We start from the raw sequence: 23026 nt of genomic DNA on the forward strand, positions 1-23026 counted from the left end.
TTAGCGTGTGTTCTACGACACCGTTCTGCACAAGCAGCGCTGCGTTTTCAACAGCGCCCTCTGGCAGTCTCCTTGTACGCTGACGACATGGTGCTGTATGTGCGCGATCCCACTACACACCTAGCACAACTCATGAGAGAATATATCTGCTTTGAATGGTTCTCGGGGCTTGGGATCAACTGGTCTAAATTAGTCATATTGCCTCTCACTGACAGCACACCACAAGTTGACCTGAATTATCCATTAGCATGGTGCGCAGACTCTGTAAAATATTTGGGAATATGGCTCCATAGAGACTCGCAGGTTGTCGTGCAATCCAACTATGGCACAGCCACTACCTGCCTCGAAGAACAAGTGAATCGCTGGATTAAGTTACTTTTGTCATTCGCAGATTGGATAGAGTTAATGAAGATGGTGATTCTTCCGCGTTTTCTGTATTTATTCATGAACATTCCTGTACATTTAACACAACACTTTTTTGATACGCTCCGCTCCCTATTAGTCACACTGGCATGGGGTGGTGAGAAACCACGACTCAAATGGGCAACACTAACGCTTCCTTACGACCAGGGTGGTTTTACAGCACCTGATTTTCATTTATACTACCTTTGCACACAAGCGCACTATGACTACTACTGGCAGCACGACCCAGCCTATATTCCCCATGTAGCAGTGGAAGCAGGCGCCGTACATCCGATACCGCTTAAAGCCATGATAGTTAATAAACACACGGTTTTTGTTAAAGTGGAGATTGACACAGTGCAAACTACGGCTAAAGCATGGCATGAGCTAGGGAAACGTGCACAGAAACTGCCACTTTATGCACCAAGCATGCCGTTACTACACCACACAGAACTCTCAGTTACTGGAAAAACTAGAGCGCTGAAAACCCTTAAAGACATGGCTATGACCACCATAGAAGATGTGTTTCCTGAGGGTCAATTGGTGGAATCAGCGACTATACTCGGTGGGGAAACTGAACACTATAATGCAGACGTTTGTTTACACTAGACTGCGCTCTGCCATTCGTGCGCTATACCCACAATTTCCTGCAGAACCACCAACAGTAGAGGCGCTACAACTTGTATACACTGCCACATCACGTGCCAAGCTGGTCACAAGACTGTATCATGCCTCGCAGAGAAATGAGGCCACTGTGGGAATGACTGCACTGACCAAATGGAACGCCATTCTACCAAGCCCAATCTCAGAAGAGGAATGGTATGGCTGTTGCCAATTGACAGGGCAGTTGACAGCGAATGGCAATTTAAGACTGGTGCATCTTAAATATTTTCACCAACTATACTATACTATACTCCGGGCCAGCTGTATAAATATGGGTTACGGGAGAACGCCAATTGTAAGAGATGCGATGCATCTGATGCTGACTTTCATAACTCAGCATGGTCCTGCCCAAAAGTGAATCTGTATTGGGGGTCAGTCAAACATACTTTGCACTTGATGGTAGGGACACCCATAACATGCACTCCCCAACTATGTCTACTGGGTGCAGTTGCTAACATTTAAAGCATCTCACAGAATGTTCGTAGCCATAGCACTGTTGATGGCTAAACGCAGAGTTTAGCCAGGTGTAGACCTGCACCCACAACTAAACTATGGTTACAAGACCTGACCTATTGTCGGGATCAGTTCACATGCTATGCTGAAGAATTGCCTACATCCTCGAAACCTCGCGATATCTGGGGTCCGCTTACTGCATATCTATTGACTGTAACTGATATTTAATGTCCCAAGTTCCCACAGTAATGCTTTGCTTTTATACTTTCATTGTACACACTTTGATTACTGTCATACCTGAACCTATCTGTAAAATTTAGCTCTATAATTGGTGCGAGATGCCAAATGACTTGATGTCTATTCCCTGCCAATTGCTAATGTTTACATGATTTTAAATGTTTTTTTCTGAAAATGCATAAATTAACAAAACAAAAAAAAGAGTTGTGAGCTCAAAGATCTCCAGTAGTTTAAGAAACCGAATTTCTACACCAGCTCAGGCAAATGGTCAAAAGAACTCCAAGCTCCTCTCAGTCCATCAACCTATAACTCTTACATTTTTATTCAACCCTGACAGGTGTGGTTTTTTCAGATTAGGAATACAGGTGAGGTGTGGCGCAGCAGCCAGAGCGGCTGACTCTGGAGTGTGGGGCTCACGGTTCAATCCCCGGCTGTAGGTCAGCATCATGCGACTCTGGGCAATAGCTCACTTAATCTCCCCGATGCCCACCAGCATCTTGAACCTTAAGGGGTGATATGTTTGCGCTTTACAAAAATGGATTATTGTTATTATTATCCCAACTCAGGCCTAGCCTCCCCAATTGTAGAAACCTTGATGTCTGCCTTGGATTGCAATTCTGAAATTGCACCTACCTCACCAAGATATGTAAGTAAGTAAGTAAGTAAGTAAGTAATGTTTATTATTTAGTTAATTAAAACCATAATAATCTAAAACAGGTAGCAAAAGCACAAAATTACAGTGAAGAGTTAAAAACAGCAATTTAGTATAAAATCGTTTTGTTTTTTAAAAATTCAAGCAGAAAATTAAACATCATTTGTCCAACTTCTGACCCTTTTTAGCAATGCTTTTTGAAGGCTTTAAGAAATGTGATTAGTCTACTATGCAATGGAGGGTCTGAGGGGCTTAGGCATGCCATTATTGCGGCTCTACAGGATCTAATTCTTCTTTCATTGAAACTTGTCTTTAGAAAGATTACACGTTCAACCCGCAATTTTTTACATGTGCAGATTATATGAATAAAGTCTTCTTTATAATGATTGCACAGCCGGCACGATATAGGGCCTGTGTGCCGCCAAGCTGGCTGCTCAGCCTGAGATGGTAATGTTCCAAAACGCAGTGCCATAAGTTGTTTTTTTATGTTAATTGAGTAAGTTTCACATAAATAAGCTGCCGGTGCGAGGGACTTATAGTGGTTTATCACCATCCAAGCATGCGACCTTGATCTTAGAATATTTTTGTCCAATAGCAATGAATGAGTTTTTGAAGCTTTATTTACGACTTGTTTGAACGATTGGTATGGTAAGTTTTTGTTCCATATTTCCGTCGTACATGTGACCGAAAGGGATTTACAAAGGTATTGATTAAAAGGAGAAGATGCATCTTGATTAAGTTCAGTCCAGATGGCCTTGTTGATTTTTGATTTTACAGCATTTAGCTTAAAGCGGTACCAGGTTTTCACCGTCTCATACCTTCTGCCAACGACTTCATTTATGAGACCGAATTCCAGCCGGACCTGAGCTGGGGAAGCTGACCTTGGAATCTGGAATACTTTTTTGTAAATGGAAGCTATTAGTTGGTTTAGGAGCTCTCCATCCTCGCCATGGAACGCCGCACTGGCATATGTTAGAGTTGGCAGGATTTTTGCCTTCATTACGGTGAGCAAGGGTTTATAAGAAGGGCCCTTCAGCTTTTTGGCTAATAGGCTGAACGCAAATATTAGTGCACTTGTTCTCTGAGACATATATTTTTTGTGCTCCATAAGATTTCTTGAGTTGTCGATATAAAAGCCTAAGTATTTGTATTTTTTTACCTCCTCGAGTTGGACTCCGTTGAGCCAGATTGTCTGTTTTCTTAACTGTTTTTTCCCAATCACCATAGTTTTTGTCTTAGTTGTATTTATTTCAAGTTTGTTTTCTGAAATGTAGATTGACATTTCATTCAGGCATCTTTGCAGGCCGATCTTAGTTTGGCTCATTAGTACCACATCATCCGCGTAGGAAAGATGCGAAAGTCTCAGTTCGCCAAGCTTTGGTGGGTGGGAATTAGTACAATCTAGCCTTGGAGAGAGGTCAGATAAAAATAAATTAAAAAGGTGAGGGGCCAGAACACACCCTTGTTTCAAGCCTCTGGTGGTTGTCAGCTTCCTTGAGAGTCTGGACCCATCACCTATCTTAATTCTTAGCCAGGTGTTTGAATAAAATAACAAGATGCCTTTTAGAAGCCTCTCGGGGATACCCCAGGCTCGCAGCTTTTTCCACAGAAGATGGCGATCAACGCTGTCGAAGGCAGCTTTTAGGTCTATGAAGCAGAGGTAAAGATGCAGTTTCTTCTGCTTACACTTGTTTGTAATTAGCGAGAGACCTAAAATGTTTGTCATCGTACCAAGGCCTTGTCTGAAGCCCGTCTGGTTTCCCGGAATTAGGTTATGGTCATCAGACCATGCCTTAAGCTCTTCAAGTACCAGGGAGGCATAATATTTGGCCTCTACATCCAGCAGGGCTATCAATCTGTAGTGCGCTGGGTTTGCTCTGTCTCCTCCTTTAAATAAAGGTGTCAAAATCGAACCTTGCCAGTTTACCGGTATGATGTTTAGTTTCTCTATTTCTTGGTATAAGTTGAGAAGGTGTTTGCCCCAAAACGGAATATCATATTTAAAAATTGCTTGGGGGATTCCGTTGGGGCCAGGTGCGCCGTCGTTTCTGCCTTTCTTAATTACTCTTCTAACTCCTTCAATTGAAGTGGACGAGTAACTTATGGCTGGGATCAGAGAGACATTTTCCTCCAGTGGATTTCTGACCACGTTCAGTTGCTCCTTCTGTTTTGAAGTTACGACGTCAACTGGGCTGATGCTTTCCAATAACCCAGTGGGCTTCGCATGAACTGCCCCTTGATCGTCGGTGTTTCCCACTGATAGTTCTAACAAGGGAGCTTCCCAAAATCTCCCAGATAGAAATTCCACCCACTCAAATTCTTGTATCTTTGAGGATAACACTGTAACTGGTCGATTCAGGTTATTTATAATGGTCCAAAACTGTTTTGAATTGGATTTTTTTGAGCTACAGAGGAGTTCGGCCCAGAATTTGTCATTGCTCTTTCTTTTTTCTTCCCAAATGTCTTTTTTGTAACATTTCCTGAGCTGTCTCACACTGTCCCATGCTGCTGTGTCAGGAGTTGTTCTTTTTAGCGTCCTTATGCATTTTTTGAGTTTGCGTTTCATGATTCGCAGACCTAACGTTGTTGTTTTTTCCTGGCCGATGGGCTGTTTTTGTCCTGAAGCCATTAATGATTTTAACTCAGCTGTGAAATTTTCCCATGCTTGTATTTTATCCTGGGCTCCAATTTTGCTAATAATTAACAAGTTATTTATTTTTAGCTGTAATGTTTCAATTGTGTCGTTTGACCATTTTAGACGTTTTAGATCCACTGTGTGTATGTTGCCATCAATAGTTGTATTTACTTGATGTTTGGTAATTTTTGACCTAAAGTGTATCAACTGGTATGAATGGTCACTCCTGGTTGTAAACTCTATCGAGAAGTGAGATAGGGATGGTATCAGCGAAGCTGAAATTGCTGTATAGTCCAGTCTTGACCTTGTCTTCCCCCCGTGGAATGTAAACTTAGGGGGGGAAGTCATCTGCTGTTCTACCATTCAGAACTCTGAGCCCAAGAAACTCTAGGGCGTTAACCAACCCTTGACCTATGCGGTCCACTTTTGGCCTTATTGGCTGGAATTGATGTGGGACGGACCAATATATGTTGTCTGCTGAGATAGATTCGTCCTCGTCCGGGGTATGAATTAGGTTTGAATTAAAGTCCCCTGTGAGTATCAAGTCCCACATGGGAAAGGTGCTCCGGATGTTCGTGATGATATCGATTAGTTGTTTATTGTGGGCCAATTTTTTCCTGACCGAAGGATGTGTGTATGTATTTATCAAAAGGACGATTTGTAATCTGTTAGCAGGCCCTAATGACAATTTGATTAATTGAATATTTGGTCCTTCTGAATCCAGTTGTTCACTCACAATCTTTAACTCCGAAGAAATATAGACTGCCAAGCCCCCTTTAGGACGACCAAAGGTTTTGGTTTTGGTTGCTGGAACTGTATAGTAGATGTAATTTGCCAGTGGGAGTGCTTCTAGAGCCCAGGTTTCCTGCAAGGCTATTATATCATAATGTTCCCATTTTCTTGGGGGGTCTCCGTTCTCCAACCATTTTTTTGCCCCCGCGATGTTCCACGAGAGCACCTGTATGTTGCTTGAGTCTTGAGTTAATAATTTATTTTCTGTTGGTCAGGGACATGCTTTCGAAGTTAGCACTCCAGGCAACCATCCCCAGTTGTCCTTATTCCTGTGCATTCTATTTAGCCTGTCATTTTGTTGCTCCTCTTTCTGTGTTGTAGGGAGGTTGCTGCCAATTGCCCCTTTGAGTAATGTTTGAATGTTAGGTGTGTTATCATTTCGCCTTTGAACTTTTCCTTTACTACGGTTAAGAGCGTTGTTTAGAGGGCCGGGATAGCGGGGGGTCGCTGGTTTTAGCAATTTAATTCCCCATGCTTCAAATTGAACCTTAGAATCCATGATGTGCTGCGCGTCTTCTTCAGTCAGCCAGGTGGTCAGTGTTTGTTCCTTACTCTTTTGGTGTTCCATTCCTATGAATTCTACTGTCAGTAGATTCACTGATGTTAAGTATTTTAATGCCGGAATGTTTGATGTTAACTGCAAGATGTTCCCTCTATTTAATATATCGTGCGGTCCTTTTGAATCATATTCAGGGATTAGCAACAATTGCCGTTCTGTTGGTGCATTACAATGGCCTGCCAGGGTCGTTGGGTGTTCTTCCTTATTTCCAAATGTAATTTGTTTTAAGTCACCTGTGATTTCGACTTTTATATTGGCCCGGTGGGACTCGAGATCCATCGCCGGTTGCTCAACCTGAGGGTCGTCCACCCAACATCCGGCGCTCGAGGAGGTTTCTGCTTCCTGTGCCCTACTCCTTAAAATTGAGTCGGCTTCTTGTATTAGTTGTGGTCTCTTTTGGTTTACCACCAATCCGTTAGTTCCCCCTGGTCTAAGCATTTGGAACTTTGGAATGACCGTTTTCAGGATAACTTTCGTGCTGTCACCGTGTTTTTCGTTCCCCATCTTTGGAGTTTCTTGGTTTTCACCATGTTTTTCTTTCCCCATGTTTGGAGTTTCTTGGTTGACAGGGAGTTTCCATGTTTCTCTTTGACCATCTACAGAATCTCTATTGATGTCATCAACCGATTCTGATTTATGTTGACCTTGATTAATTGCAGCTTTGTTTCTACTGCATTTTTCTTCAGGGCAATTTTGAGCTAACAAGTTACTAATCGTAGCACGTTGTTCGCCGTGACTTCTCGCATCTTCAATGATTGTATCCATTCCTTTCCCTTTTTTTTTTTTCTTTGAGCTTTTCTTCTTTGTTGTTTGTTGGGTTCCAGTAAGAACTCCAGCTCGAGACTCCTCTTTGTTAGGGCCTTGTTTTTTTTTTTTTTCCCTCCCGTTCCTTCTGCTTGTTTTTCAGTTTCTGCCGGGTCTAAGCAAGCTCGGGTCACCTCTTTATTTGGGCCTTGTTTATTATCACCCATTCCTTCTGCTTGTTTTTCAATTGCTCCCAGTTCTAAGCAAATAACACTATCGGTGAGGTCATCTGATGAACTAACCGAGGCTGTTGTTGTAAAACCAATCTCTGGTAAGCGAAACATTGGATAGATCTTTGTTGTATGCTGCTCTAGAGGCAGAGACAATTTGTTCCGTGCTTTCCTGTCGCGTTTTTTTTGTTTGCGTGATAATTTTGGATCTTTGAAGCTAGATCTGTCCTGATTGTCTGTCTGTTTGTCTGCTTTTATGTCATTGTGGTGCTTTGGGCTTGAAAGAGCTTTATCGTTATCTGCTTTTACCTTTGTCAATTCCTTTTCTTTAGTTATGCCCTTCTCACCCAAGGTGGATTTATTAAGTTGAATTATCTGATCTAGGAGTGTTGGCAACAAGCTTAGTTTGTCTATTATTGGACTGCATGCGCACTGAACGGAATATTTTGCCTGGGCTCTGGAAATAAGATTGTTCATACTCTCCAGTTTAGTATTGATCCCTGCTATTTGTGTTGCTATAATGTTCATCAGATCTATTTGAATGTCCATCTTATCGTTTTGCATGTTGAACGCTGTTATTGTTGTCTGTAGTGTGTTCAATAAAGATTTAGATGTCTCCGAAAAGGAACTATGGTTATTAGCTGTTTCTCCTTGTTTCAACTGTGAATTTAAATTTTTGGTCTCCTTTGTGTCTTGATCTTGGTTAAGCTGATGAATATTATCGTCCCTGCTGAAGCTGGTGTTGGAGTACCTTTGATAGCTATTTGATCCCAGGGCGGTTTCCTGTGACGTTATATTATTTTGGGAATTAGCATGATGCATTCCTCCCGCTATAGCAGGCATTTCGGATGCCGTTAATTGCATGGTGGCTTTGTTTGGTGATGACATTCTTAGAATTTGACGACCGTTGTCAATACATTCTTGGTCGTCTTGGTCCGGCTGGTGCACCTGAGCGGCTATATGAAGCCTTATTGATCTGGTATTGTTTATTACAGGCTTCGGGGTGGACGATGACATTTCCCCTCTGGTTGTTTTGAGTGTTGTTATTGGCGAGTAGGATTTTTCACAGAGACTTAACGCCCTTTGGTCAGAGATTGTTAAACCTACTGTCTGATTCATGCGGACTGTGGGGTTAATTAGTTCTGTGTTGTATTCAGAGATATTGTGTATGGTACCCTCGTTGTTTAACCTGTATGCCAGTGCTATGTCAGAGCACAGACTCAAAACTTCTTTAGGTGCCGTTCCAATGCTGGTGCCGTTCGTCAGCTCCTCCCTTTCTGTCGCTGACAGAACGATCTTTTCCTCTTCCAGGCTTGGTTTCCGTAGAAGCCACTGTTTGATAGTACAGGCTGAGTTATGTACCGCTTCCTTTTGAGGCTTATATTTTCCATTCCAAGGCAAAGAAAGTGTCTGAGGGGCTAGAGGAGTCATAAGGCCTGAGATCTCCGCTGTAGTTGAGAAAATGGCTGCACCAGGATCTTTCAGCAATAACAGTCTGGCGCCATCCTTTGGGTTTCTAAACATTGTTGTAATCGGTGATATTAAAGGGCTTTTTTGCTTGATGATACAGCTTTCTGCTTCTGTTTTTGAGCCTTGTTTTTTCTTTTTCTTACTCTGCCTGTCGATCTTAATTTTCTGTGTGGGGGTCTGTCTAACTCTCCCCGATCTCATCTCCCTGGGTTGTCTGACCTCTGGGTTTTTTTTTTTTTTGTCAATGATAGCAGGTTGGGACTTGACTGGTTGACTGTTTATGAAGTTATGCGGACAGACTCCTTGTTGGTGCGCCCTAAATTCTCAGAGTAGCTGATATTGATCGTTATCAACTCTGTTGGATTTATCAGGCCACTACGATTTTTTTTTTTTCCGTTTTTCCTGCAGTTTATCTAAACTTTTCCTTACTTTTCCTTGCTGATCTGAGGCTCCTGTTGACTGCAAGGGCCGGATGCACTAAGAAGGGCTGGCCAGAGATGAGAATGTGGCGTGGATGAAGAGGGGGCAGTCTGAAATCCTATACCCCCACAGAGCCTCTGCCTTCACTTTGCCTCTCGATTCACCTCTCCTTGCCCCTCTTTCAACACGTCATGGTCTCAGGGTTATTCAACGTCTGGCCCTTGCAGCGGTGTCTCAGCACGGCTCACTACTCCTCACCCCCGGCTTTGGCTGCCGTCAACCCTCCTGCTAGGCTTAATTCACTTAAGTCACTTAAATTGCACTTAAATCACACTTACTCTGGCATGCTGGTAGGTCCTTGTGATATCGCGATATATGCAGTGGATTTGCCGCTGCCCCCTTATTCTCAGGGATCACCGTCTTGCGGCTCTCCCAGACCAGGCTTGTACCCGTGGGCACTTCACGACGTCCACGTTCTCTGCTGCTCACTGCTGCTGCCGCTGCTCTGCTGCACTATCAGCAGCTCCTGCAGTTCCTGCTCTTTTTTTTTTTTTTTTTTGGGGGGGGTGACTCTCGTGGCTCGTGGCTCCGGCTCCTACCGCTGTGGCACTGATGCGGCTCCTGCCGGTTCTGGGACACTCGTCGCGCGGTTTTCAGGGCTCCGAGGCGAACCCCTCGCACCACAGTGACTCCTTGCAGGCAACCCCGCACCACCCCCACTCCAGTCCCGCTACCACACGGCGGTGGCAGAGAACCGCGGGCCGGCAACGGCAACGAAAAGCAGGGAAACCGCAGCGGCAGCTTCTGGCTCCGACTGGGAACAGCTGACCGGAATTCTCGCGATGAAACGCCTCCTCTGATTACCAGTGCATTCAGCGCCGGAGCGAAACTGCTTCCGTCAGAAACTTAGCTTCCAAGATATGTTTTAACTGAAACTCCAACTCTACCGTGGTAACATAAGTGGCCTTGCCAACACCTGTTCCACTCTGTGCAGATGCAGCAATCCCCAGGTATGTCTCAAATTTGGTACGTGCAGCAGAGTTTCTAACACAGGGTTCTCCCAACAAGTCGCTCGTAAGCCACTGGTAGTTCTCCACCCACCTATAAGTAGCTCTCCTGTGTATAGCTCATCGTGCTAAATTAGACCCCTTTGGTTGGTTGACCAAAATGTAAAAGTGTGTACTGAAGACAAAAATGTGTGCATTTTGAAACCTCATAATTTTAAAAATATTTTTAAAGCTGATATTTGACTGAAAAATCAGGTGGCACTGGGGAGACCTATTAATACCTTGGTGCCAGGTGCCTTGCAGCTATGGCTGTGATGTCTTACCAATGTACAGGCATTCCAAATCGATAAAGGCTTATTTTAACTTGGCTGCCGGCACCATTGCCTGATGCTCTGAGGTGATCACTGCTAGTCATCTTGCATATGTTGACCCCTAATGTAATCTTGTCTGATGTGGTCACTATTACAATACTTCTAACAATAGTAGCCGCGGATGACCTTCATTCACCAGAAGTAGCTCTTATTACTGAAAATGTTAGGACACCCCCCGCGCCGCACGGCCACCAGCTGCTGCGTGTGCCCCCCAACTACCTGCCTCTGTGCTCCGGCTGCCGCCGCGAGACCACGCCCCCTGCCTCGAGCAGCATGGTCTGTGCTCTCTATCCTGCCTTGCGCCACTGTTTCTGCTGAATTGTGTCCCTAATTGTACCACTGTGTCCTTAATTGTACTTGCTGTATATTGCTTATTGTTTTCCTTTTTTGCCTGCTTGCCTGTTGTCCTTGTTCGCCCCGTCTCCTCCCTCCCCGCTCCCGCTTCCCGCCACCGCCGCTAAACCCCGCCCCTTTCTTCATTCTGTACCCTCCCCGCTCCCGCCTCCCAGCTGCTCCGCCCCCCCTCGCACTTCGCCATAAATGGCGACCGTGCGAACGCGCAGCGGTCACGTGCAGGGGGTGCGCCGATTGTGCGCCGAAGGCGCGCCAAAGGTAAGCCCGTCTGCGCCCGTCCGCGCCTGGACCGCGCCCAGTGCCAGGACCCCTGGCCCTCGAGGACTCCTGCCCACCTGCTTGACGTACACCGCCGCCACCCTCATCGCTCTCAACTCCGGCCGAATCCCAGGTTGCCACCGAGCCACCCCACGACGCACCCACGGACCCTTCAGCTGCCTCGCCTGCAAGTTCACCTGCATTCGGACCTGCCCTACTCCAGCACCCGCCAAGCCGAACACCAGCAGCAACCACCTCAAGTGCATCCTGCTCAACACCCGCTCCGTCCACAGACACGCCATCGAACTCTGGAACCTCCTCGACACCACAGCTCCTGACGTCGCCTTCCTCACGGAAACATGGATAAACGCCTCTTCAGCGCCTGACATCGCCATCGCCATCCCAGAGGGATACAAGATCACCCGGAGGGACCGCACCGCCAACCAGATGGGAGGAGGCATCGCCGTCATCCACAAGAACACCATCCGCATCACGACCAGCACCGACGACACCTTAACGACCGCCGAACACCTGCACTTCCAGATCCACACCGACCCGAAGACCACCCTCAGAGGCACCCTGATCTACCGACCCCCAGGACCACGCACACAATTCAGCGAGGACATCGACGACTTCATCAGCCCGCATGCCCTCCGCTCCGCCGACTACATCCTCCTGGGGGACCTCAACTTCCACCTGGAGAACAACAACGACCGCAACACCTCCACCCTGCTCGACAACCTCGCCAACCTCGGACTCAAGCAGCTGGTGTCCACCCCCACCCACCTCGCCGGACACACACTCGACGCCATCTTCTCATCCAGCAAAGACATCACCTTCAGCCACGCCACAGGACTCCGCTGGACGGACCACAGCTGCGTCCACTTCACCTTCAAAAGAACGACGATCCACCAGCAACAGGCTGCCCGAAGAAGCTGGAACAAGATCACAGCCGACCAGCTCGCCGCTTCCCTGAGCCAGCACCCTCCTGCCAGCTCAGCGAACCCCAGCCAGGCCGCCGACAACCTCACGAAGTGGATCAGCAACTGCGCGGACGAACTCGCCCCACTGAGGACCCCGCCCAGCAGACCCAGCAGCAAGAAGGCCCCATGGTTCACCGACGAACTCAAGAGCTCCAAGACGAATTGCCGAGCCCTCGAGAAAGCCTGGAGAAAGGAACCAACACCGGACAACATGACCACTCTCAAGCTTGCCACCCGGAAGCACCACCAACTGATCCGCACCGCCAAGAAAACTGCATTCAAGGACCGGCTGGACAACAACGCACACAACTGCAAGGAACTCTTCAACATCGTGAAAGAGCTCTCCAACCCCAACGCCGGAAACAACGACATCACCCCATCGCAAGACCTCTGCAACTCCCTCGCCTCCTACTTCCACAACAAGATCGCGGACATACACAACAGCTTCAGCATTCAACCGACGCACGCCACGACCACAGCAACGCCGCCCACCACCACCCTCCGCGCCTGGACTCCGACCACCACCGAAGACACCATCCGCATGATGAACTCCGGATCTCCGACCGACCCCTGCCCTCACCACGTCTTCAACAAGGCCGACGCTGTCATCGCACCCCACCTGCGGGACATTATCAACACCATTGATTGATTGTTAGAGACCCCCTGTTCTAACCAGACACGAATTTAAATTGGCATTGTTACAAAATGTATAAAAAATTTTGCACATTGTACCTGGTTAGAACGTCCTGCCTTCCAACAAATGAATCTTAAATTGCAGTATTTTATCTCTGGATTATGGTAACTCATTTTTAGGTTGTGGTTAACAGCAGTATACATACCGGCAAAGCCAATATTCTTGCCTTGGCAAGTTGGTTTGATAGTTGTGCAACAAAAATAAAAGGAAGATGAAATGTATGCTGCTAAAAAATACAATGGCTTTCTGCTTACAAGGATGACTAAAAATAATAAAAGGATAAATAATGGAAAGAGAACAAACTTTGAAAAAGTTAAGTATTGACCCACTACCACTGGCGCAGTAGTGAACTTCTTTTTAGGAGGATGTGCATGAGAATAAGAAAAATGCTGGTTGAACAGACCAATGGAGAAAGAGAGCTGACTCAAAGCCTCTCTAAGCATGCATGTATTTTTTCATGTATGCATTTTTTTGACTAAGCTGTCAAGAAAGCTATAGCTGTCTCTATGCCCAACGTAAAACGGATCTACGAATGCAGATTTCCATATCATACAAAAATGCATGAATTCACTTTGCATTTCAAGCACACTTTTTAAACGTTGTTATTTCACAGTAAAACTACTGCACTTTTTGTGCTGAATGTACAGATTCTCTGCTGTTTGATGAATTTCACTGAAAATGCAAATGTCTCCACTTCCCAAACGATCCAGTGCACATTATACAATTTTTGCTTAAACATGGGGCTAAGTTCTGAAACGTGGACTTAGTGCAGCCTTCTTTTGCATAGGGAAACATTTTCTCTTTGAATGCAGTTTTGTCATTACATATTGCTTTTCACATCTGGCATTGAAAAACACGGTTCCCGGTATGCATTATACAACTCTTTAATTTCCCATCCTTTTATTCAGACCGGCTTGTGATTCATTTGAGAAATTCTGCCCAATTGTTTATTATTTTTCGATAATAATGTAATGTTTACTTTTTGTATATTTACGACTTATTAAAGTTGTGCTTTGCACCGTTCTTGTCTGTTTTTCATTGTTGCTCTTATATTTACAATTAGCCTGAACCATGATATGACACTCACCGAGTTCAAGTTTATCTGGTTTATGGAATACTCTCATCGGATGTGGGGTCGGGCGGTCGGAATGGCGTACATTCTGCCAGCTGTCTACTTCTGGAGAAAGGGTTGGTTCACTCGTGGTATGAAAGCCACTGTTGTTGGCCTCTGTGGCTTTGTCTGCTTCCAGGTGAGTGATAATTCTTGGTGAAACCTTGAATGTGTATCTTTTAGGCAATGAACCTCTTGAAATGCAATTTTTAATACCGGAGATGCATGACAAACTAGAGAATGGATTGGAAAAATGTAGAGAAATGCTATTGTGTCGGTATTGGGTTTGTGCAATAAAATTAACTCCCCAGGATGTGCAAGAACTGCATATAAATGAAATAAATGAAATTTCCTCAAATTATACATTTTTCACCTAGTAGCGTGATTTTGACCGTAGTCACTCATCTGTAAACATATATCCAAAGTGTTATACATATAAGTATACATTTATTTGTACTGAAAAGCATTATAAAGATATAAAGACTTAAAGATGGTTTAAGTAGCACGGCAATTCTTCCTAGACACCAGTAATATGTAGAGGGCTACACATTGCAGTGGAAATTGGAAGGTAATGGCGATAATGTTTGATAATAATAAAGGTTATTATTGAAGGTTCGGGGATAAATACTTGTCAAACTTATTTAGTAATTGAAAATAACATACAATGTCCAGTGGTGCCTAACAGAATGCTTAAATGTATGTTAGTTTGTTTTTAAGAGCTTTTCATTTTTGGGTTTGATGCATGGAGCCCTTTTGCCCATGCAAATAAATCTAATTTGATAAAATGGTAGAAAAATAACAGTTTTGTATTATAATGAAATCCAACAGCGTACACCTCTACACGCACCCTCGCTCTCCGTTCCCTTTCGAGGCTGATTGCATCTTGAGTTTGTTCTTGAAGGAAAAAAGTATTGCATACCCAGAGTAGAAAATCTGTTTGTCTTGAGTGCCCTGCCTGTTTTCTTTACCATAATTTCCTCCCACTTGCTAATACAATTCTGTCCTGACACAAGGCTAACTTTGAAGGTGGATCCAATATATTTATAATCAGTCCATAGTACAGCAAGAATAAATGTGTGGGTCTTCTTGATGAATGTGGATCTTCTGGATTAGCAAGAGGCTGTGAAAGGCACATTTTTACTCCAGCAGCCTCAGCAAAGGTGTTCTGTTAGTACTGAGAGCCTGAGAAGATCCAAACCCAGGGGAGCCTGCTGTAGATACTTGCTCCATTAATGCCCCTAACAAAACGTTGTTGTTTTTTCCAAGAAGATTGATGTAATTGAAATCAAACTTGAGGCAGCTAGTGAACACCATTACGTAAGAACTATGAACAGAGGGTCATCTTGTCATGCCCATGTAACTCACTTTGCCAATTACCACCATTCTTTGTGAACTTAGTAGTTCTGAGATTCCCTGGTGAATATTCTTGGTGTTCTGCTGCCTGCCCTTCAGTGGTCACTTTTGATAAAAGATTATTTGATTGCTGCTAGTGTACAGAGACAGTTTTTGCCCTAACCTCTCTTGTGAAAATTGTCCGCGCAATTTTTGATTACCTCAACTATCTATTTTCATTTGATTTCTTGTACTAAATTATTCAATTTTCACCAAATTATATTACAAATAAATTTACCTGATTAAAGTAATTTTAATGTGGTCTGGGCCTTGGGTTCCTTTTTTTAAATTTTTTTTTATCTATTCTTTTACTGTTTGTTGTTTGGTGGTTGTTAAACAACTCATCAATACATGTTTCTCCGAGGATTACCTTGTCAACCAAAGCTTTTTGTCTCTTAACAGTGCTGTGTTGGGCAGTGTACAGACTCGGCTACAACTCAAATCAACACTGTGGTTTCTCTTATATAGCCTGCTATGCACGTTTGTCAAATACATGTTGAACAACACCTCTAAGCGCTATTTGCAGCTGAACTATCCATCTTAGGAAGATATTTTTATTTTATCTGGAAAAGGAAAGTCTTTTTTTATTTCCCAAATACTTTTGCCTTACAGATATATAGAAAATTAAAGGGTAAAGCGTAAACAAATAGTGTTCGTATTTCAAGGGCTAACATAGAAAACGATTGTCTGCTGTAGCATTATTTTGCCACATTACGGACAGAGATCTAAATGACATTGTAAGAATTTTGTAATCTTTTCTCTAATGAACTGACAGCCAATGAATGTTGCATAGACCTAGCAACACTTGTTTGTGGTGCCGCAGACACCTTAAGAGATGTACCACTGCATTCTATAGTTGAATAATATGTTAAATTAGATAGTATGCCTCCTTTAGCACAATACACGTGGGTAAGCCTGTGTATGATAATTGTCTTCACATCCAACATCAGTATATTGAATTCAAAGAACTGGATGAAGACTTTGGGGGTCATTACGTTGTCAGGCGGAATCACTTCTGCCCTACACCGTATCGGCGGTCATGGGACCGACTGACACCCGGTCGGCGTTCCCGGCCACCCCATTAGGATGCGACCAAACACTGTTTGGTCGCATTCCTACAGTTTACTATGGGAGCATGCATTCCGGCCGTAATGCATGCTTGCATAGTAAAATGGTAGGTGCGGTTCATCCCTGCACCCCGTGGCAGGCACCCCAAGGTGCCTGCCACAAGGTGCAGGGATCAACAAGGGAGCACCAGAGGTGACCCCTCGGCCTTCAACCGGAGGCCCTGCACCAAAGGGGGCCCTCAAACACGCTTTCTGACATGGTTTCCACATAGGACAGACCGGCATGAAAACCATGTCGAAAACCGTGATAGTAATTTCAAGGGTGGAAAGAGCCGCCCTTGAGATTAAAGGCTGGCTTTCAACGGGCGGACGGGCTCTCTGAGCCTGTCGGAAGCCAGCCGGAATGACGAGCCAGTTTACTTTCGGACCTCCTATATCTTAATTAGGAGGTTGGAAAGTAAACGGACAGGCCCATTACAATGCGGCTGCAAAGGCGCTGACCGAGGGTCGGAGCCTTTTACGGCCGCATCGTAATCGGCCCCTATATGTTTGCTGTAGTTGTAAGGGACAGACTCCCAAGCAACTGTGTTATCCACATATTTGTATTCTATAAATCGGTTTAGTAATTGTCAGAAGAGGATCCTCACGAATTGAAGTGTTGAACACTGACTTAAGATGGGGACATTACAACAGCTGTTTGGTGAGATGTCTTGAAAGAGTTCACCATTCCAGCACATATCCTCCAGTAATAACGTTTGAAAGGTATTTAACTATATCAAAGGCCAGGCAGAGGTCCAAAATACTTCTAAGCCACAGTATATTCCCTATCATCCTCTTTGTAAACATAATAAAAGACAGAAGGAATGACCTACTCTGTCCCTGTGCGCATAAAACATTTAGCCTAGAGTAATTGATATCCTCAGTGTGTGCTTGTACTTTGTACAACATGACACCCTCCGGGATCTTTGCCTGGTGAGGCAGGTTTGCTATGGGTGTAAATTGCAGGACCTAAGGTGTCTAGTGAAGGTAGGTTTAACAATCAAACTAGAAATCCTTGGTGACTCTACTCAACTATTCTGCAAAGTAGTGTTGATGTTGCAGATATGTAGGGCTACCATTGGGTGGCCAGCTGCAACTTTAAAATTGCTGTGCATACCCATGAATTATCCTGACAATTTACTGGAACCTGCAAGTTCCAGGAAATGTTCGAGTGCCCCTATGTCCCATTTGCATGATGATGTTTCCATAATGACTCTGTAGCTGCAATAGCCTAACAAATAGGTGCCGATTACGATCCGGTAAAAACCGGGTACGAACCGTCGGTCGGAGCGTTTTCCCCGTCCGACTCGTACCCGGTCGTAAAACTTTACAAACATGGAATTACGATTCGCACGGAAACACCATTTCCGTACGAATCGTAAAAAACACCGACCGACGAAAATATACATACGAATGTGATCCGGGAATGCTGCGACGTGACGTCGGTACGCTTTCAGGCAGCGTTTCACGACCCAGGAATTACGATTCGAACCGACAGCAGTCCGGACGGCAATATTTTCACGGCACCCAAAAAGTGCCGGAAAAGCGAAGTACGGCGCGAATCGACCAGAGTAGGTGGCCCGGTACGCACCGTACCCCCCCCCCCCAGCCCCCATACGTACGCACCGACCCCCCCGTGTACGTTCGAGTCGAACCCCCCCCGTGTACGTTCGAGTCGAACCCCCCCCCCGTGTACGTTCGAGTCGAACCCCCCCGTGTACGTTCGAGTCGTACCCCCACCCGTGTATGTACGGTGCGTACCCCCAGCGCTACGTACACGGGGGGGTTCGACTCGAACGTACACGGGGGTTCGACACGTACACGGGTGTACATACAGGGGGGTTCGGCGCGTACGTACGGGGGCTGGGGGGGTTCGGCGCATACGTACGGGGGCTGGGGGGGGTCGGCGCGTACCTACGGGGGCTGGGGGGGGGGCCGGCGCGTATGCGGGCACGTCTCCATGGTTGCTATGGGAGTTCGGTGCGGAGGGTGTTTTTTCCATCCGGTTGTAACCTCGGACGCACGGGATGGATCGTGATTCCTCGGTCGGACTTCACCTTTCACATTTGTACGGTAAATCGTAGGAGGACGTGTCGGACACATTTTCCGACCCGAGGACGTGTGGGGAATGATTCCCAATGCGGTTCGTATGGACTTTTTACCATGCGAATCGTGATTGCCAGTTCGTACGGCACTTGTACGATTCGTACGGTAAAAAGACCGGATACGAGTCGCACGGGGAAATTTTTTACCGGATCGTAATCGCCACCTATAGTTTCTAGGGCTCATGCCTAACAAGTACCAGTGTGTTGCATTAAGGGAGAAGTATGGGGTGCTGTTTTTAAAAGGTATTTTCTTGTGTTGGGATTTCTATGGTATTTGTAGTGTTACAAGTTTTCTTTTCTTGGCATACTAAAACTTGCTAAGGGCACATGTAATGTATTTGCCATTTAACCATTGCCGCCGTACTGTGATTTCCACTTATTCTGAAAAAGACAGTCTTAAAGTCAGAAAGCGCTGGTGAAAGTGTAACCAGATGTGCTGGAGCAAGCTTGTCCAGTGCCAGTGTAAACCTACAATAGAATAAAGTGAGTTCAGACACAATGTCCGTGAGATCAAGGCAAAAATATTGCGAATAGATTGCTGAAGAAGGTCAAAGTTCTTCTAAACTGGGTTGTTTTCCAGGTCATACAAATTAGTTAAGGAAAGATACTTGCCACTGATACTAGTTTCTGAAAGTATTGTAGGACAAAATGATTAGTCAATGGCAGGGGTCTAGATGTGGCTACTCGGACATTTGCTTGCTAAAGATTACATAAGGATGTGGTCTTTAAGTTGTTGGAGACTAGAGACCAGTTGAGAAAAAACAATGGCCCGAAACCCTGCAAAACCATTCTTAGGTGAAGGAAGATTGGTCTGATCAACCCAGACATTTAGATCACATAGGTAGGCATGGCTGAGTTTGTTGGGTGATCTGAGCAGATATCAGGTTTGCTCTGGAGTCCGTGCCTACCTTGAAGATGCCAGGGTGTAATTAAAACACAAAAGTTAATTTCAGAGTGTGAAAGCATATACTTCCACAAGAGAGGGTGAGACCTAGAAATAAGTTATGCTTAATTTTAGGACAGAGGAATTTATCTTTGAAAATAACCAGCAGTCTTCCATGTCTTAGCCCTCACTGTGAGCTTTACGTGACCTTTTACCCACAGCAAGGAGATGGCTTATTGGCAATACCTGTCTATTTTAACAGGGGTGTACTGCTTTTTCTGGTGGATAATCAGCCTGATGTTTTTGGAGCCAAAAGTATGTGAGAGAGCATCGGTAGAACATTGTTGGATTTCCTGGTTCCCGAGGTTTCCACATTTCCAAAGATGATTCTCAGGAAAGTGCAGAACTTGGGAGTTTCTCAACCGATCAGTATGTCTTCTGCACACACCTACATCATGTACATAGACCCAGATGACCGTAAAAACATTGCAGCTGCTTGACAAAGGACCAAAGACGAGCCAAGGGCGCAATTAAAGTGGCGTAATGTGTGGTTGGGAAGCAACACAAAATCAGCACATACATTGTGAATGCCTTGCCGCATTTCAGTAATGTACTGGGAAGTAGTATGGTATAGCCATTGATAAATGCTTAGCAGAACAAGGTAGTCTTGATTTTTGGCATGGGGCTCCAGTATCGTTTCTATATGTGAGACAGGAAATGGTCATCCTTAAAGTCTCTGCCTGCAGACCTCAGTTAGGAATGACAACATAAGCAGTTATAGATTTGAGGCTGGAACTAGGCTTGAATTCTAGCTAGGTTTAATGATTTTCTCTCCCATCTATGTTCTTGTGTTACTTGGGTAAAATATTTCTGATCATATGTTCAACAAATAAAATAATGACAAATGCCCAGTGAGCATTCTTTGGTTCCAGAAAAAGACTTGGTCACAATGTAAAACTAGATTGGCACTAACTTGTTCAGTAATCACTCCGGGTGCAGCTAATTTGTCTTTATTTCACTTGCAATTGCATTTTCCCTTAGTTACTGTTTGTAAATTTAACCTTTCATTGTGTTTTATCTAAGTGCACTTCACATTCATACCAATGACTATGACAGTGAATCTAATGGCTAAACTACATTTGCACCAATTCTTTCTCTTAGGGGCTGCTTGGATGGTACATGGTAAAGAGCGGATTAGAAGAGAAGCCAGATTCTTACGACATCCCACGGGTCAGTCAGTATCGCTTGGCAGCACATTTGGGTTCTGCACTGATACTCTACTGTGGCAGTCTTTGGAGTGCACTCTCCCTGCTGCTCCCTCAAAACACGGTAAGAAGACATGTTGCAAAAAAATTGCACAGCTGCAGTTCATTTTACATGCACCAACAAGTGGAAGTTGTGGTCTTGTGAGGTACAATCAAGTAATGTAAAGGGAGATCAGTAAATGTTATCAGATTTCCTTTCACTACTCTGCTTTAAAAGGAAGTTTGGCAGGTTTAGCTGGATGCATTTTCTTAAAATAACTTTTTTGGGTTAGGAATCGTTAACTTGTCCATGATCTAGTATTGATATCTTTGTCTGGAAGCTGTATTTGTACACTTCCAAAAACGACACACTTAACTCTTTTGCATCAAAGAAAGGCACGTTTGGAAACAAGTGCTGCTTCTCGAGTTAGAAAGGAGACCCCAAGCCCACAATGACTTACCCCTTATATATAACTGTGAGACCAAGAAGTGGAATTCATAACTGATCTCTTCTTGCTTACCTTGTAATATAATATGCCTCTCTTCAAATCTACTAACCACATTATCTTCCCCATCGGGAGATTGAACAAGGCCAATTTAGTTTACACACCACTGAGCCTGTCCAGGGCCTGATATTATTGACTTCTCAACATCCTCTTATGATGATCTTTCTTTAGCTATTTCTGATTTGAAATCCGCCTCTCTTCTGGATCCGTGCCCAATTCAAATTTTGCAACCATCTTTAAAACTAAATTTATAGGGAACTTGTGAGCATGCCGTCATCCTGCAAATAGTATGGAAACCATCCTTCTTTCCATTATGGAAGACTTGAAAATTGGATTGGATCGAGGCTATATGAACGCCCTGAACCTACTAGTCCTGTTATCAGCTTTCAGTGCGGTTAACCATTTTACACTACTTGACCATATCAAAGCAGCAGGCATGGGCGGCATCTCTCTAAAGTGGTTTATATCCTTTCTTTCTGGGTCCACCCAAGCAGTTAGGTTATCACCCTATAGTGCTCAAAGAGTTCCAGTTCGATTAAGAGTTGCGCAAAGTTTGTCTGTATCTCCTCATCTTTTTAACATCTATGCAAGCCCCTAAGCGAAAGCCTAACTAAGTATAAAAATCAGAAACTCCATGTATGCTTATGCCGCGCAGATCCTGTAACCTCTCAAAGGAATTGTGACCACACACTCGGCCTTCCAGCAAACTATGACATTTGTTTGAAAATTGCGTGCGTAGTAATTGGTTTAAATTGAAAGTGGAGAAAAACTGAAATATGATAAGCAAGACCTTTTACTTGAAATTTACTGACCAGTTGAGATGTTTCCATTACTCTTTCCGACAAAATTTATTTTAAAAAAACAAATTGAGTTAATTTATACCATTATCTTTCAATGGCCATCCAAATCTCATCTGTTCTCCCTGCCTATACTCTCCTTCTCAGGATGCTTAGAAAAGTAACTGATTCCTAACTGATAATGGGAAAGAGCTCATGTTTTCCCACTACCTTTACCTAGGGCCCCCTGACTACCTGCTACATAAGTTTCAAATTGTCCATAATGCTGCTGTCCACTTGATTCAGTCCGCTCTAGATTCTCTTGTGACCAACCTTTGCTTTCTTGCCTCCATTGGTTGCTTGTAAAACATATTCAGTTTAAGACACTGCATTGTTTATGTAACACCCCATAGCCAACAACTCTTCTTCATAAGAGAACCATTTTAAGAATTGTAAACCCAGCCAGACATTTTGATCATCAACAGCTAAACTATTAGTCCATTCAAAATTCAATAAAAACTAGATTGGAGGTTTTATCTTCTCGATATGCCCAGCCAAACTGTAATTTCCTACTTGAAGCTGTGCAACCTGAAACCACCTTCTGTGCTTCCAGATGCTCCTTCAAAATTGGCGATTTAGCTCTATCTCAGCAGTATTTCTGCTTTCTTCCCCTGGTTTAGTGCCAAACAACCTATGGTGATGATTCGCTTCAAACATCTTTGACATTGCATAGCCTCCTCCGTCTATTCTGAAGATTGTGTTTGTGAATGTCCAAATATTGCTTGTATTTTTACCCAAGTGTCTTTTGCTACAGACAGGCATTTGCTCTTCCACGATGCCCCTAACAAGCCTCCTTTTATCTCCTCTGTTCCACGTCACAGACATCAAACTGATTTGGTTGTAACATCCCCTTCAAAGCAATTGAAATACACCTCTTCAGTGTAGTCTGTTTTAATCATGTACTTGTGCAAATTCCCAC

At 44.3% G+C, this 23026-nt stretch overlaps 1 protein-coding gene across 1 annotated transcript in view; it reads left to right on the plus strand.

Moving 5' to 3' along the window:
- COX15 (cytochrome c oxidase assembly factor COX15) overlaps positions 1–23026 on the plus strand; it is a 90005-nt gene that overhangs the window by 23085 nt on the left and 43894 nt on the right. Inside the window, exons 4-5 of the mRNA XM_085606297.1 lie at positions 13988–14174; positions 20683–20850. Coding sequence (XP_085462423.1) covers positions 13988–14174; positions 20683–20850 — 355 coding nt within the window. The remainder of the gene's footprint in view (positions 1–13987; positions 14175–20682; positions 20851–23026) is intronic.

The sequence above is a fragment of the Triturus cristatus genome, chromosome 1_2 (assembly GCF_964204655.1).
Source record: "Triturus cristatus chromosome 1_2, aTriCri1.1, whole genome shotgun sequence".
Lineage (NCBI taxonomy): Eukaryota > Metazoa > Chordata > Amphibia > Caudata > Salamandridae > Triturus > Triturus cristatus.